The sequence below is a fragment of the Phyllostomus discolor genome, chromosome 9, assembly GCF_004126475.2.
Source record: "Phyllostomus discolor isolate MPI-MPIP mPhyDis1 chromosome 9, mPhyDis1.pri.v3, whole genome shotgun sequence".
Taxonomy (NCBI): domain Eukaryota; kingdom Metazoa; phylum Chordata; class Mammalia; order Chiroptera; family Phyllostomidae; genus Phyllostomus; species Phyllostomus discolor.
In genome coordinates, this window is record NC_040911.2 from 102,269,235 (window position 1) to 102,286,057 (window position 16,823).

Sequence of the window (16,823 nt, forward strand, 5' to 3'; positions counted from 1 at the left end):
TCCTAGTTTTTTAAACATATTATTTCCCTTAGTTCCACCCCAGATTATCTAAATCAGAATCTGAAGAGGAGGCCCAGGCACCAGAGCTTTTTAAAGCTCCGTTAAACTATCCTAAATACCTGATCTAGCTCCTTGGTGCTTAACTGCGGTGCGTGGCCCCGCAACCCCAGCTGGGAGTTTGCTCTAAATGTGGAGCTCTCCGGACGATGGAGTTGGACTTGAATTGGCATCAATAAGACTTTTGCTTGACTTTTCACTCACAAAACATCGCCCTCCACCAGCCAGGGCTGCAGATTTATCAAAGCGACTGCTCTGCCCCTAGCAGTCGGCTACAGGAACTTTCGACCAATCCGCAAGCTGCTGGCAAGAGGACCGCCTCTCGACATCAACAGTTCTTATGCGCATGTGCCATCGCCTCGCGGGAGGAGGAGCCTTTTTGTTTCTTTCTTGTCTTCCGGGCGACACAGGAAGTGGCTGCCCGGCGCATGCGCGACGTCTCCACGGTAATCGGGGCAGTTTCCTCCGCCGGCGTGGGGAGATCCAGGGCTCCCAAAATTCTTGTTCGCGCAATCTCGCCCTCGCTCCTTTCTCGCCGGAGCCGGCTCGCAGGCTCCCGAGCCCCTCCGGTCCCCGCAGCCAGCTTCTCGCCGCAGAGCGACTCTCAGGTAGCCCCCGTGCCGCCTCCCCTCGTTACCCGCCGCCATGGCGCAGCCGAGGCCGGGTGCCCCCCGGCGGAGTGTGCCCCGCTGCGAGCTGGCCTGTTGAGAAGCTCCCTTAGTGGTCCCTTGGGATGACGTCAAAGCTGGAGGGGGCCTTAGCGGTCACCTCGGGTCCAACCTCTTCGTTTCTCTCGTGGGGAAACTGAGGCACCGGGAAGGGCCACAGAGTTGATGGCAGCGTCTGTCGCCTCTGCCCTTCCCCCCGTAGTTCTGGCTTTTCGTCAGGCACGGACCACCTCCTCGGAGACTTTGCCTGACGGCTCGTCACCCGGGGCCATCCTCTTTAAAGCCCCTCCCACTTCACCCTGCCTGATCCTTCCCGCCCCCTGTTGTATTTACCACGGTCTGAGTCTGTCTTTTTGTTTTTGTCTTCCTCCGGAAGGTATTTATTACGTACACGTACGCGCGGCCCCCTACCAGGTGTGTGTTAATGATCAGCCGCCCCAGGTGTGTTGTAGGGAAGACCCAGACGGGACTCGGCCCCTTTGCAGCAGCCATGCCGTGCCCCTGGGAGAGAGGCTCCAGGGCTTCGGGGTCGCGGCAGGTGCTGCCTGGAAATAGGGGGGTGGGGGCGGTGATCGAAGGCTGGTTATGTTAAATTAGGAAGAGAGAGAAGCCTCTGAGGAGGTGGCCTTTTTTATTTATTTTTTTAATGCGTGTAAACTTCATTGTAAGTTACACCAGTGTGTAATTTTGATGAGTTTGGGGAGTTGAATACAGTTGTGTGGACATCTCCGCGGTGCAGTTTTAAAACATCTCCATTAGCTCGAAAAGGAGGCACTTTGTGACCCGGGACCTGGAGACTCAGACTGGGAGGGCCGGAGTTTGGGGGAAGGGTGAATTGCCCCAGAACAGCCAGCAGGAGTGCCCCAAGGCCGCCATGAGCCCCGCTCTGGGTTGAGGGTCTGTGCAGGGTTGGGGAGGAAGCCGGCAGGGCCAGTGCGGCTGTTGCTGGGAGCAGAGTGGGAGGGGGTTGGGTGGTGGGAGGTGCAGGGGGGTCTTGGAACTTCCCGAGGTCCCCAGTGTCCTGCGTGCTGTGCGTTCCACACAGCCTGGTAACGACTGGGGTGGCTTGGGCTCTTGCCTGGTGGCGGAAAGGCTTTCTCCCATCTTGATGGTGGAGGAGGGGGAGGAACGGAAGTAACACGTTTCAGGCACTGTGTGTGCTCACTTGGCCTGCACAGTCCCCTGCCGTGGATACGACTGACTTCTCTTGACGGGTGAGAAAGTCAGGGCTAAACAGCGTGGCGGAAGCATGCGGCGGGTTCCTGGACTCTGACTGCAGAAGCCAGGCCATCACCCTGCTCACCTGGTCCTGCGTTAACAGGTGGTCCGAGCGCACCGCTGATGGCTAAGGCAGAGTAGCTGGCCGGCGCCTCGTCCTGTCCCAAAGCCACTTTCTGAGATAGTAACGTGCTCGGAGCTGTTGCTTTTACCTGGTATGTCTGCACCTGCTTGTTTTGCATGAAGCTCAGAAAACTTAAATGCTTTTCCAGCAGGGGTGTCCAGCCCGAGGGCTGCATACGGCCCAGGATGGCTGTGAATGTGGCCCAACACAAAATCGTAAATTCATCTAAAACTATTTTGTTTTGCTCATTGGTTTCCGTTAGTGTTTGTGTATATAACGTGTGGGCCAAGGCAACTCGTCTTCTTCCAGGGTGGCCCAGAGACGCCACAAGGTTGGCCACCCCGTTTCCAAGATTCCTAGCAGTTCCCCACTCTGTGCTGTCGTCTTCAGAGACGCTGCCCTCGTTAGCGAGTACGTCACTCAGGTCCGAGGCTCCTCGGGGGAGGTGACTGACAGGGTAGATTTCTTGGTTTAAAAATTGGCTGATGACAAAATTGAAAATGGGGTATCAACATATGTGGGCCGTCAGGGAGGTAAAATACACAGCTGGTCTCCTTGCAAAGGAGAGTCGTTCATTGTGCCCGCTGTGTGGCACTGCACCGCCGTCTGCACGCGTGATCCGGCTCGGTCCTCGGAGCCCCCCGGAGAGAGGGTTGACGTTTTCTTTCGGCAGAGCAGGGGAGTGAGGCCTGGCCAGAGCAGGGGCCGGCCCCTGGCCGGCTGACTGAGACCTCAGAACGGGGGCGGGTTCTCGCTGGTCGGTGTCCACACGCAGTGTGAGCCTTCGGTGCTCACGCAGAACAGAGCGGGCTACCTTCTTGACAGAACTTCTACGAAGAAGTTGCTGAAGTGCAGCCAGGACTGGTTGCTTTTCTAAGGACCTTCGTGTGAGATACTGACCTCAAGCAGCGTGCAGGGGTTAACGAGAAGGAAGGGAGCTCCAAGTGGGAACTGGGAGACGGGACGCCTGCTGGTCCGCTGCCGTGTTCCTCGGCGTCTGACTGTAGGGAAGAGTGGGCCTGTGTTCTCGCTGCGGGCTGAGCAGCGCGCTGCCGCGGCCCGCCGGTGCTGGTTGATTAGCGGTGGCAAGTGGAAGGCGGACGCTAGGAACCTGGGCTTGGGGTGTGCGGGAACCCTCCTGTCCTCACAATTTTCTGTAAACCTAAAATAGTTTATTTTTTAACAACACTCTGCTTAGCACATTAGATCTCTTGAAAAGAGAGAGACCTCGCATCAGGCCATTCAGACTGGCTCCCTTCTGTGCTGTGGCCAGCCTCGTGTCACCTCTCAGTGGCATTTGTTCCTGAAGACGGCGCTTGGCCTTACAGCTTCCGTTACTTTTCAGGGCCAGCATGAGCCTGTTCGGAACAACCTCGGGTTTTGGAACGAGTGGGACCAGCATGTTCGGCAGCACGACCACAGATAACCACAACCCTATGAAGGTGCCTCGGCGGGCTTCCCGGCGTTTGTGCGGAGGGCGCCGCCAGGGCCACCTGCGGCAGTGATGCCGGGGAGCCTCCTCTGGGGCGGAAGCTGTGAAACGTCGTCTGGCTGCGTTCGCAACCACTGGAGCACAGAGACCGTGTGTCCCCTGCACTAGTGTCCTGTGCCCCCCCCCCCCCCCCCACGGTCCCGATCCCCAGAGTCACCAGTGGCGCTGGTTAAACCGCAGGTCCCCGGGCCCAGCCCCCACTGCTGAGGGGGAGTTTCTGCAGGGAAGGAGGGCGGGTGAGAGCTTGGATGGCTCTCGGGCCGCCGCCCGGGAATGTGGTTGTGCTGGTCCTCCCCCTGCCTTCCTCATTTCTCGGCGCCCTCTGGGTCCGGGTGAGACACGTCCGATTGGGTTAGCTGTGGGCCACAAGGGAGTCCACCGGGCGGGGGGGGCCGGAGGTTAGTGAGGAAGAAGGCAGTTTGGAATGTGACTGGGATGATGCACGCGTTTTCACGCTGACCTTTCCCCCAGGATATCGAGGTGACGTCCTCCCCCGACGACAGCATCGGTTGCCTGTCCTTTAGCCCGCCCACCCTGCCGGGGAACTTCCTCATCGCCGGATCGTGGGCTAACGACGTAAGTGAGCCCTCGCGTGCCTCCTGTGAGTCCGGGCAGGGCTCGCCTGGCTTTCCTCCAGGTGGGGCGGGCGCCCCGTCCTCGCCTAGACAGGTGAAACCGAGTTGGGGCTTACCCGTGGCGACCGGCGTAGGAAGCAGCAAGGAAACTGGACGTGGGGTGTATGGGAACTCTCCCGTCGTACGATTTTCTGTAGAAATAGTATATTTAAGTAAATCAGCGGGTATGCAGCCTCCTGAGCGGGCAGACACCGCTTCTCGGCTCGCTGAGTTTTGCTACAAAAGCTCCATCAGACGAATGGCCCAAAGATGCCCCCTGCAGCTCCGTCTCCTCTCGCCTGGAGATGGCCAGCGAGGAGGGTCTATGGGGGGCTAGCAGGTAATGCAAAGATACGCTGTACAGGTTAGAGTAAATGAAGAGAGAGAGAGAGTGGGTGTCGGCACGCCCAGATTGCCCGGCCAGGCACCCGGAAAGTGTGCTCAGGCGCGTGGCGAGCTCTTAGACGCCACACGGATTCTGCGTGGACATTGTGTGTGCCTGTTGTGCCACGGATTCTCCGTGGACATTGTGTGTGCCTGTTGTGCCACGGATTCTCCGTGGACATTGTGTGTGCCTGTTGTGCGCAGAAAAGACAGACAAACACTCTGGTAGAAAAGTAAGCTAAGGATTCGAAGAGACACTTCGCAAAAGGAGTTCATGTAGCCCATTGAACTTGAACCCTGGGGCCACACTTACAATCAGGTAAACGCACATTTGCGTGATAGACTTGACTTGTCTATCAAATTCACCAAAGTAAAAAGCTTAGAGGAGTTACACTTGGTACTGACAACAACAGGCCGAACCCTTCCGTGGATTGTTTGGTAGGCCCGTGCATTGGTAATAGGCAATATTTATCAGAAATCCTTTCGTTTGTACCCTGTGTCTCAGTGGCCCCCTTCTGGGGCTCGAGTGCCCGCTCTCCCAGCCACTGCCTGGTGCGGCCTCGTTTGGAAAAGGCCCTGCAGCGAGGCTTGCGGGGACTGTGGTGTCTGGCAGTGGCAGCGACCCTGCTACGTGCGGGCGGGGGAGTGCCGGTCTGGACGAGCAGGGGGTAGTTTCTGCGGTGGGAAGGCGGAGTGCGGCCACGTGGGGGCAGCAGGGAGGGGGGAGGAGGTCGAGGATGAGCAGGTGCGGTTTCTGCATGGGGTTTCTGCAGAGACTTCAGTTGATTCTCCGCTAAAACACGTAAGAATGTCCGTTGGCACCGAGTGTAAGTGAGGGGAGCGGCAACCGTCAGTGCAGGAGGGGACGTAGTGTATAATCTCCACTTTCGGAGGAGATGACGTGTGCACGGAAAGACCGGAGACACACCGCTGTCAGCTAGTGGTCTGGTGGGGTTTCTTGTCGTGTTCACACCATCTCTCAGTAAAACGCATTCCTTCTGGGATCGGGGAAAGGGACAGAACGTCAGAGTTAGGTGCCCGAGAAGGGCGGAGCGTCTCCGCGCTGGCCTGCAGCTCCGGGTGCTCACGGGCGGCGTCCTGCTCTGCGAGGCAGGTCGGCACGCGGCGGTGAGAAGTGTCCGCGGTTTAGGTGGAAGCAGAAGAACGTGCTCACTTTAGTGGCTCAGGAACAGGAACAGGGAAAGAGCCACGTGTGTGTGTGTTTCAATTGCTCTGTCCTCGGAGTGGGCTGAGAGGGCCGACAGCAGTGCACCCGTACCCCGGGGGGCCCCATCAGTCAGATGCGCGTGGCCCCTGTGAGCGGCTGCGCCCGCATTGACCTGTCTCCCTCCCGCAGGTGCGCTGCTGGGAAGTGCAGGACAGCGGCCAGACGATCCCGAAGGCCCAGCAGATGCACACGGGGCCGGTGCTCGCCGTCTGCTGGAGCGACGTGAGTTGCGCCCACGCGTCCGGTCGTCTTGCGCACAGAGCACGGTGTGGTTCGGGGTGCTGCACGCTTCTGTGTCTGCCTGCGTGTGTGTGTGTGCGTGTGTGTGTGTGTGTGCATTGAGGAAATGCTGAGTTTCCGAATGCAAATTCCTGGTGTGCCCAGTGTAGTCCGTGTCGGCTTGGTTAATCTCCGTGAAAGCTTTTCTTGCATGAAAAATCCATTGTTTTATTGACCTGTTACCGGGGACAAAGGGTTTTCCTTAAAGCCTTTCCTACTTCTCAGTATTCCACGAGCTAATGCTGCTTTAAAGTTAGAGCTTTACAATCTCGGGGAATAATTCCTAGGAGGGAAAATCCTGTCCGTTATGAGACATTCGAAGTCATTTGGGTTTTGGAATTCCGTTTCCCTCCTGACCATCAGCCACCTTAGCAAACATGTTCACGGCGCCGTTGTTGTTTTGTTGTTACTGGTTGAGGAGAACGCACAGAAGGTGAAGGAGGGGTGGCCGGCCGCACAGGGAGGTGCATGGTGCTGAGCCGCATGCACCCCCCACCCCAAGGGGGGTTGACAGGGCCGCCCCTCTCCCTCCCGTTCCACCTGGTGGCTGAGACGGGGAGCGGGAAGGCGGGCCTGGCCGACAGTCAGACGCAGATAGGTGTACCAGCAGGTAGATGAAAACGGTTTGAAAAGTGACGCGTTTACTCCAGATACAACTTACTTTAAATTTGCATGCCGGAAATTTAACTTCCAAATTAATTTGCCTGTCTGTCTTTACTGATTGGATGATGGTGAGAATTTTCGAGTTTCTAGGGAAGTGTGAGAAGTAGGGCGAACTGACACGAGAATTCGGCTGCCCGTGTCACCGAGTGGCCGTTGGCATTCACAGAGAGAACGCATCCTGCCCCTCCCCCGTGGTGCGCCTGGGCTCGCGGGGGACTCACACTCAGGACGGGGTCCCAGTGCAGCCGGCTGCTCTGGAGGGGCGTCCGGGTCTGGGTGGGTGGGCTGCCGTGAAGGCTTCGCTAGGTGAGAGCCCAGCGGAATGTTAAAGGAAGAGGGGGCCGTGGGCCCGTTGCCTTTCGCACATTGTCCCATTGGGCTTAGGTTCGAATCCCACCCCCGTCTCCTCCGGCTTTTTGACTTTGGCAGGTTACATAATCTCTCTGTGTCCGTTTCCTTGCGTATAAAATAGGACGAGGATTACGACAGAGAATAGCGTTTCACGCCGGGTGGCATTACCAGGCCCCTGGAGTACGCTGAAGCGCCGGGACGCCCCGGAAATCGGGGTAGGCGGGGCGGGCGAGTCCTGCGCTCCGGGGACCGGTGCTGCGGCGGCACGCACAGACGCCGTCGGGATTGCGGGTCCTGGAGGTCTGTGGGGCCGGGTTAGAGCTGCGTCACGTGGCTGGCGCGGTGCCCACTGACAAATGACGGGGACGGTCGCGACAGAGGAGCTGGCTACAGCCCGCGGGCCGCGTGTGGCCGTGGCCTGCTGTTGCAAGCAGGTGGGTCGGAGCCGCCGCACTGGTTCCCTCGTGGCTCTCGGAGGCCACGTTCGGGCCGTGCGGGCAGAGCTGTGGCGTGGCGCTGGAGGGCTGCGAAGTCTAGGGTGTTTCGTAGGTAGCGGCCCCTCGAGACAAAATTCGCCGACCGCTGGCCTAGGGTTTGTGTGTAGCGCTGTTTCTTCTTACTGAGAAGCATGCTTCTCCGTGTCCGACGGGCCTGCTCTGAGCTCCGCGTGTGAGTGGTTTCAGAACCGTCACTCGGGGACGGCCGCTCTCCTGGCCGGGCTGTAGTGGGCACGGGGCCGCCGGTGAGCGCAGGCCGGTGTGGATTTCCTGCGTGTCCGTCGGAGCCGTGCGGGCACGGGGCTGAGCAGGAGGAGTGACGAGCAGAGACGTGTGTGGCGGGGGGGAGAGCAGGGAGACAGGGCGTGGGCGTGCTTGGGACTCGAGGGGAGGGTTGGGGTGTTTGTGGGTTCGTCCTGGCACCCTTGCTGAAGGCTGGGAATCGGTGAAGCCGAGAGACGACGTGAGTGGCTCTGGCGGCGCACGCAGGTGCGTGCTGCGCCGTCCGTTCCCGACGGGTGTGCCGCGGCGGTGCGCGCCTCTCGATTCTGTTTGTCCCGGGTTTGGTGATGTCTCTCAGAAGGGGAATCGGGATAAAAATGGGGCTGAAAACCTGTTCTGTGTATGACTGTGGTCTGCAGCTCAGGGGTCCCCAACAATTGGGAGAACAAAAACCGCAGAACAAAACCTGCCCGAGTAAGTTCACCCTCGTGAGAACACACACACAGACAGATCTTCTCTTGCTCAGGATGACGGGGTTTCTCCGTGTCGTTTCAGGATGGGAGCAAAGTGTTTACAGCCTCATGTGACAAAACTGCCAAAATGTGGGACCTGAACAGCAACCAGGCGATTCAGATCGCGCAGGTAAGAAGGCCTGGCCCTCCGCACACAGGCCGCTGCCCGCCGCGAACCCTCTGTCACCGGGGAGCCTGCGGCCGGGCCCGCCAGCTCGGGTGGGCGGACCGGAGCGTGCCGGAAGCCCCCTTCTGTGCAGACACGGCACCAGCGTCACATGCATCCTCGCTGTCGCTGCTGCTGCACAGGTCGCCGTGTCCTGCGTCTCCCGTGTGCGTGGAGACGAGGGTAGTGCAGCGTAAGGACTTAGTGACGTTGAATCCACGCGAGACGGATGTCGCAGGTGGCCCTCGACATTCGCTCGCTTAACGCTCCAGTCCCCACGAGTGGCTTGCCTTTTCCCAGCGACACCTGGTCCCTCGGTCCCGGACCAGTGCTTGTCAGACGCCTGCTGTGTGCCAGCTACCGTCCTCGGGCGTCCGGCAGCGAGGGGTCACTCCCACACGCCCCCGGAGCTGTGTGGCCTGCTCGGGGACAGGCAGGTTCTTCGTGACGCCTGCCAACAAAGGCAGAGGCCATGAAGGTGGGAGGACCTAGAACCAGAGGGTCTGACCTGGTGAGGGCACGGGGCCGTTTTCAGGAAGGCGCGGCCTGCTCAGCTCACGTGGGGAGAAGCGTCTCCCGGTCTCTCAGCTCGTGTCGTCCACGTGGGTGATGCGACCCTGGCGGGTCCCGGCGCGGGCTCACTCTCCATGCGGCCGACTGGGGGGGAAGTCGGCCGAGGCGTCAGAACGGAAGGGAGGCGTGGCTCACGTCACGTCGGCTGTTCTGGCCGCGCCGAAGGGCTCACAGGCCCCCTGGGTTCCGCTGGGCGTGACCCCCGTGTCCTCCGACCCCTCTCCGCGAGCCTGCGGAACGAAAGCCCCGGGGCTCTCGTTCCACTCCCTTCCCTTCACCACCCTGGTCTGGTCTTGTCGCCGCCAGCACGACGCTCCCGTGAAGACCATCCACTGGATCAAAGCGCCGAACTACAGCTGCGTGATGACCGGGAGCTGGGACAAGACCCTGAAGGTATGCGCAGCCCCGGGGGAGCACGTGGCAGCGCGTGGGGGCCCCCACCGGCACGGGCTCTGTCCTCACGCTGTCCGTCTGCGTCTCTCTGTCCCCCAGTTCTGGGACACGCGGTCGTCGAACCCCATGATGGTCCTGCAGCTCCCCGAGAGGTGCTACTGCGCCGACATGGTGAGCGGTCCCCCCGCTGCGCGCGTCCCATCTCCCCCGGTGCGCGGGCGTCCTCCTGACAGTGCGCATCTGGGGGGGGTGGGGGGTGGAGCGCAGCCCCCCTCGGGAGTCCCGGGTCAGGACGCCTCTGCCCGCCCTCGTTCCCGCGCTGCTCGGCGCCGGCGGGCGAGGGCTCTGTCGCTGGTTGGAGCGGACACCAGCGGCACACGCCCCTCACCGTGCAGCTGCGGGAGACAGGCGGCGGCTCCGCTAGGTCTTTGAGGGCCACTCGGTGGGAGACAAGAGGGCGCCTCTCTCCGTCCGTGTAGCCTGCGGTCCAGAAGTGTCGTCCCCGCCGCCCCGGGCGCTGCGCAACGAGGCGTGTCGTGGGAGCGGGGAGGAGGCCGACGGCCTCTGTCCTGGGTGACGTCGTGAAGCGCCGGGGGTGGTCCGACGGGCACGGCTCAGTGAGCCCAGGGGCGGGGCCCCCGGGAGTTCTAGACGGCCGCCGGTGCCCTCGGAGGGCACGCCTTGAGGTCACAGTACGGGCTGAAACACGCGTGCACACGTGTACCCGTGTGACACGCAGGGGGGAGGCTGGAGTGAAACAGGCCGTGGTGTCAGCGCCTGTCGTCACCAGAGAGGGCGGTCGGTGCAGGTGGCCTCACGTCTTCTCTGTCCCCAAGCGTGTGTGCTGAGTGTTCGTGCGTCCTGTTGTTTCAGAGAAACGAGTCTTAGAAACTCGTGAGTTTTCTCTTTTCAAACAGGATTTTGTGTTTCCATGAAACATGTTGATACCTTTCATTTTAAACTGAGAAGAGTTTTAATCAGACTTATTTTCATGGCTCCAGAAAAATTGATCTCATGCTCTGGCGTGAAGAAACGCGCCCCTGGGGGTGGGTTTGTCTTGAAAAGCGCGGTCCTTCACTCCGGGCGCATCTCTGCTCCCCGCCCCGCCCAGATATACCCGATGGCCGTGGTGGCCACTGCCGAGAGGGGCCTGATCGTGTACCAGCTGGAGAACCAGCCCTCCGAGTTCAGGCGGATCGAGTCCCCCCTGAAGCACCAGGTGAGTGCCCGGCGAGTCCGGAGGCGGCTTAGGGCGCCTGGACCGGCGGGGCCCCGCGCGGAACACAGTGGCGCCTCTGACCGCCTGCGGGTGTGTTCGGAGGGAGCGAGAGTACAGACGCAAACACAACGTCTGGTGAGCGAGGAGGCTGCACGCCTGCGTGAGCCCAGCTCACCTGCCCGCCCCAGACTCCCCCCAGTGGCCGGGTGCTGCCGAGCCCGAGGGCCCACCTCAGGGGCGCCTCCAGCTGTGCCCTCTTGGTGCCCAGACGGCTCCCGGGCTCTCACCTCCGGCCCTGTCTCCGCCTGCCACGGGCTCGCGGGTCCTCTCCACTCCCTTCGCCCTCCTGGACTCGCCTCCCTTCGCCTGGCCCAGCCGCTCAGACCAGCTCCCACTCGGGAAGCGGAAGCTAGTGGGGGGGACGGGGCGGGGGGGCCTGCACCCGCACCTTCCCTGCCGCGTTCCTGGTGCTCCAGGCCCAGACACGGGCGGAGATGACTCGCCCTCCGCCTCGTGGCGAGGCGCCTCGGTTGGCACGGTGGGGACGTCCGTGTCTCTCTCCAACCGCAGCACCGCTGTGTGGCCATCTTCAAGGACAAGCAGAACAAGCCGACGGGCTTCGCCCTGGGCAGCATCGAGGGCAGGGTGGCCATCCACTACATCAACCCCCCGAACCCGTGAGTGGGCGCGCCCGTGGGCGGGTTTTCGCCCGAGACTCCTTCTCCCCCGAGAAGTCTTAGCCGGGCCTTTGTTTTTCAGAGCCAAAGATAACTTCACCTTCAAATGCCACCGGTCTAACGGGACCAACACCTCCGCCCCTCAGGACATCTACGCGGTAGGTTCCCAGGGCCCTGCCTTGGGAACGCGGCGAGTCTAGAAACTAGACTCGCCGTGGGCGGCTGAGTCATCCGGGACCCGAGAAGGTGACGCGGCTGTGCGCTCGCGTCCGGAGGGGAGCGCCGAGGCTGCCGGTTTCGGCTTTCCGTTTCTGAGAACGCGCCGACGGTCTCCGTCGTCTGTGGTGTTCCTGAGTGCAAGCTCAGGGCTTCTGGGGGGGGGGGGGGGGCCCCCCCCCCGCCCCCGGGGGTGCTGGTGGACGGCTCCTCCCCTCGGCTCACCCTGGGAAGCCGCTGGGGGGTGGGGGTGGGGGGGAGACTTTCCCGGAGGCCCACGCCTCCGTGTCGCTGGCTGCACGTGGCTAACTTCTGCTGACTGGGGCTGGCAGCAAGAGCCGTGACCGGCGTCCGGGCCGGCGGGTGATCGGGGAGCGTGGCAGCTCTGCCGTGACCGGGCGGTTGCTCCTGGTTCCTCCCCGAAGCAGCGAGCGGGCGCCCCCGCCCCGGGCCAGCCCGCCTCTCACCGCGCGTGCCGCCCCCTGCAGGTCAACGGGATCGCCTTCCACCCTGTCCACGGCACCCTGGCCACCGTGGGCTCTGACGGCCGATTCAGCTTCTGGGACAAAGACGCCCGGACGAAGCTGAAGACGTCGGAGCAGCTGGACCAGCCCATCTCGGCCTGCTGCTTCAACCACAACGGGAACATTTTCGCCTACGCGTCCAGCTACGACTGGTCCAAGGTGAGGGTCCCGCCGGCGGCCCCTCCAGCCCACTGGGCAGGCGCGCTCCCCACCCCGCCGCCTCCCCTCCTCTCCGGGTCGGGGACGCTCGCCCTGGGCCGCGGCTGGAGCCTCTGGTCCGTCGGAGCTCCTCGCCCCTCGCCACCCCCCGCCACCCCCGGCTTGCCCTCCGAGGGTGGTCGTCAGGGCCCCACTGGCGGGGCGGCAGGTGGGAACGAGCCCCGGCCCCTGAAGGACAAGCGTGGAGAGATGGCCCCTGCACACGGGACGCGGAGGCGGATTTCCCCCAGGTCCGGCCCTTTGCTCGAGGACACAGTAACCCTTGGAGCTCTGGCCGTCCCCCCACCTGCCTGTGTCGTTCCCCCGCAGGGCGGTGCCTTGTCCCCGTGGTGGGGGCCTCGGTGCGGGAGAGGTGCCCCCAGGATGCGGAGTGTTGCCTTTTCATGACGACTGTTCCCCCCCTTAGGGCCACGAGTTCTACAACCCGCAGAAGAAGAACTACATCTTCCTGCGGAACGCGGCCGAGGAGCTGAAGCCCAGGAACAAGAAGTAGTGGCGGGGCCGCCCGGGGCGCGTGCGGTCCTGTTCTCTCCCGCCTTGTCCGCGCACGAACTGGTCCGGCTTCGGGGCGGGAGCCGGTGCGGGCTCTGCCCCCACCCCCGGGGAAGGCACCGCCGTTGCTCAGCGGCCGGCCCCTGAGGGCCGCTGTGCCCGCCGGTCGCATCCCACCACCATTCCAGGTGTCCTCCGTGACTCCCCGGGGCTGGGTCGTCGTCAGAGCCAGGGCCGCGCGGGCCCCTGCCGGCTGGCTGGCAATGCTTTGTGTAGCCGCTGCGTTCCGGAGGCGCCGGGAGGCGGTCTGGGAACGCTGTGCCGTGCTTTGTAATAAAGCGTTTTGGAGGTTGCCTGCTCGGCTCCCTTTGTCCCTCTCCCCCCACCCTGTGTCCGCCCTGCCGCCCGGGCAGCTCCGGGTGGACACTCCTGCTCAGCGTGTCCTTGGGTGTTCACTGGTGACTTCTGGCGCCCTTTGGGAATCTCGGGGCTCTTGTGCCTTAGGAGGACGGCGTCCCGGGCTGCGAGTGACCCCCTGATGCCCAGTGAGTGGGGCGTCGAGCGGCAGCCCCTCCGAGCGCGGGCAGGCGGGGTGCAACTGTGTCCTCTTGTCTCCGCTTCACTTCCATCTCAACACCCCCGCGCTTGTCGGCTCTGCGGGGCAGCCGTCCTGGGGGCCGAGATGGGGACATTCTTTGTGGGCAAGGCCTGTGGGCGGGGTGCGTGTGGCCGGCGAGGCAGAGCCCAGCTCCCCGCACGGCAAGTGCTCTTTCCTCACGCCCCCTAGTAGTGACTGATGGCTTGGGGTGCTGCTTTCTTATTTCGTGTAGTTTAACATGTTTGGTTGGCAAGTATGAAATGAAATTCAACTTGATGTCTGGCTTCTGAGTCTGTGGCGTGTTCACCCTGTGATCCCAAACGCTGCTCACACTCACTGTTCGGGGCCGGCGTGCAAGCCGACTTTCTGCGCGGAGACCTGGCGTCGTGACGCCGTGAGACGTGTGTGCCTGCTCGTGAAGAGCAAGCGAAACCCCCACCGGGGAACGTCGCCCACACTCAGCAGCTGAGATTCTCGACTCGTTGGATCACAAGTGAATTCACACCCGTCAACTCTGTGGCTCTGTCTTTGAGCCTGAAAAGTCATTTTTTGGGGGGGAGAGAAAAGGGTATGAGCCTGAGGAAGAAACCTGAATTTCAAATAATCTTTTACATCTTGTCTTCTCCTTCTACGAGTCAGCCCTGTGGCTTTGTGGCGTGTGCGGATGGGGAGACACGGGGGTGGGGAAGGGGGCGCGAGGCGGTCAAGCTGGACCCCCCAGGAGCGGCCTTCGCTGGAGGTGGGGCGAGACTCACAACTTGAGTTCAGCCCCAGGGTCGCTGTTTCCACAAGCCGTGGTTGAAAGTGGCCCAAAACGACGAGTCTATAAACTATGAGTTTTGTAGAGTGTTCTGTCCCGACACTGCGCCTTGCCACCTCACCAAGGCGGTCGTTTTTGTAATTGGCGAATTGGAAACGTGCCCAAGTCCAAGGTTGGCCTTGGGGCCGCCAGGAACTGGGCTGCCCGCCAGGAGCGTGCAGGCCAGCCCCGTGTTGCCGATGGTGAGCCAGGAGACGCTTGTTGAAGTCACTCAACTTCTTCAGATACTTGTTTTCGCGTTTCCTGAAGGGCACGGGGAGCCCCGTGGAACTCTCCACTGAAGCCTTCCCCGTCTCTGCAGGCACCAACCAGTACCGCGTTGGGGGCCGGCGCCTGCTGCAAACAGGAGGTGCTCAATAGGTGCTGGTAAATCTGATGGCATCTTCTAGTTCGAAAAGATGCGAGTGCAATCGTGACCCTTAATCAATGTCATGTTATTCTGCTGTTAGAGATGTACTGTGTGACCACTTGAAAATAGAAGGTGGAGTCTATGAACCTCTGGAAAAGACCTGTTGGCGTTCCCCTCGTTTCCCCCACATTTTATGAGAACTTTCGAACGCCGGGAAGAGCTGAGAGAGTCTTCCGGGGCACGGAAGCCCCGCACCTGGATTCTGCAGCCCCCGCCCCGCCTGCACTGCGCTCTTCCGCGCGGGCTTCTCGGGCTCGCTCTCCGTTACCGAGTGTGCACGCGGACTGGCGGGGTGGTGTCCTGGGGATCTGGGAGTCGTCTACTGGGAGGTGCTCGTCCCACCCCCTGCACGAGGGGGCGGAGCCCGAGAAGGGGTGCTCTGTGCGTTCATCTGCGAAGCCGTCTCCGTCTCCGAGGGGGCTGGTGCGCCCTGCCTCCCAGCGGCGTCTGTCAGGCCCCTAGATGACAGGAGGCCGGGTGGAGTTGGGTGGAGCGACACGAGCGCGGTCGCACTGCAACAAGTCACCCCTGTCCCTCGTGAGAAATGGCTACTGCACCAAAGGAGAGAAACCCCCTGGGCTCCCTAAACGGGGGACTCCCGCCGCGGGATGCGGTGTTCCGGTGCAGCCAGCAGATGGCGCCAGTGACGCCGGTGCCCTGTCGGGGAGCAGGTTCTGGGTTCAATTCCAGGGACTTGCGTTTGTTAGAGGAAACGAGCGTAGGCTCCCCGTTTGCTGCTGTTACCAAGCTTGTAAGACACTGGGAGATCCAGGGATTACTTCTGTGAGGATACATTTCTAAAACTAACAGTTGTATCGTGAGAAAAATGGATGGCCTTCTCAGGGAAATGCTACAAGCAGCAATTTTTCAGAGGCCGGAGTCCTGACTTTCCTACTTAAGAATGTAATGTCCCCGCGGGCTTCCTTGGGGGACCTTGAGTCCTGGCTGCCCGCGGAACAGCACTCGCTGTTCCTTCCAGCGTTATTCCCTCCAGCGTTATTCCCACCCTGGTTTGGGAGGCAAGATTCCGACAGCGAAATCCCCACCCCCGGCCTTGGCCACTGGATGTATGGCCGGCCGGCCGGCAGGCTGGCTGTCTCCGGGGGCGGGGCCTCGGCGGCCCCAGGCCCCTGACGTCCCCAGGTGTCCCAGGCGGCACGTCCAATGTTAACGTGCAGCCCCGGCCCGCTGTACGTGCATACTTTCCCTGCAGATTTTTTTTTTTGGAAAGTATTTTTGATATTTTTTACTTCTGAAATTATTTGGCAGTCTTGACCCTTGGCCATGATTTCTTAACGAGCACCCTGAATGCGAGGGAATTTCTCAAGTGTTTTCTGATGCGTTGTTTTCAAATGTATCAAGTGTGTTGGCACACTAGTGAGGTCTACAGTATGGCATGTGTACACATTCAATGAAACGGACCCATGGGGTATGTTATTTTTTTATATTTTGAAGCCAATTTCCTCTCTGTCTCCCCCCTCAAATTGTTGGGAGACAGGAGCCCCAGACCGTGGTCCGGAGGGCCCACTGGGAGTCTGTCCTGGCTGCAGAGCTCGGAAAGCAGCTCCAGCACGAGCCACCTATTTCCTGGGGAGGGGACGGCCAGGGGCTGCCAGTGTGTCACAGCTCTGCGGGACATCCTGTTCGGTGAGGTTCCCCTGTCTCACACAGCTCCCGCAGAAGGCAGGAGAACCCCGAGGCCACAAGTTTCGAGAGGTTTTTATTTTCTGACATCACCATAGGTGTTGTCGCCACAAGGCAAACGCAGCGGAGGAAATCATTCTATACACTGTTGTACGGAAGCCTGCTGCGAATTCCGCGTCAGTCTGTTAAGACTTTTGGAGGTGAGAGCCCTTTCCAAAGCAAATAAAAACCTCTTGCGTACTTGCTTAAAATGCAAGTGGGCCCCTCGCAAAATAACTGGTGGGCATTCTTATTCTGGTAGGTTCTCCCCATGGCTGTGGGGCCGGGGAGAGGAAGTGGACAAAGCACTAAGAAGAAACTCAGTGTCCAGCCCCTCCGGGGCCCGAATCTCTCTCGTCGCTGCCCTTTGGGCCGTGGGGAGCCCCTCGGTGCCCGTCACACCTGCGCCTTCGCATCCCTCTCTTCTGCGCTGCTGGCCCGCAGCGTGGGCCCCTCCCTCGGCGTATGAGTCCCAGAGGTCAGATGCACCTGACGGCGTGTCATACCGTGTCAGCATCGCTCCGG

The 16,823-nt window shown here is 61.2% G+C and overlaps 1 protein-coding gene across 1 annotated transcript; it reads left to right on the forward strand.

Annotated features, from left to right (window-relative positions):
• Nucleotides 1-463: 463 nt before the first annotated feature.
• Nucleotides 464-13,141, forward strand: RAE1 (ribonucleic acid export 1). The gene is made up of 12 exons (XM_028524540.2): nt 464-665; nt 3,413-3,509; nt 4,031-4,135; nt 5,915-6,007; nt 8,353-8,439; nt 9,355-9,441; nt 9,541-9,612; nt 10,553-10,660; nt 11,231-11,337; nt 11,420-11,495; nt 12,042-12,236; nt 12,703-13,141. The coding sequence occupies exons 2-12, from the start codon at nt 3,420-3,422 to the stop codon at nt 12,787-12,789; spliced, it is 1,107 nt and encodes a 368-aa protein (XP_028380341.1). The 5' UTR covers nt 464-665; nt 3,413-3,419; the 3' UTR covers nt 12,790-13,141.
• Nucleotides 13,142-16,823: the final 3,682 nt, after the last annotated feature.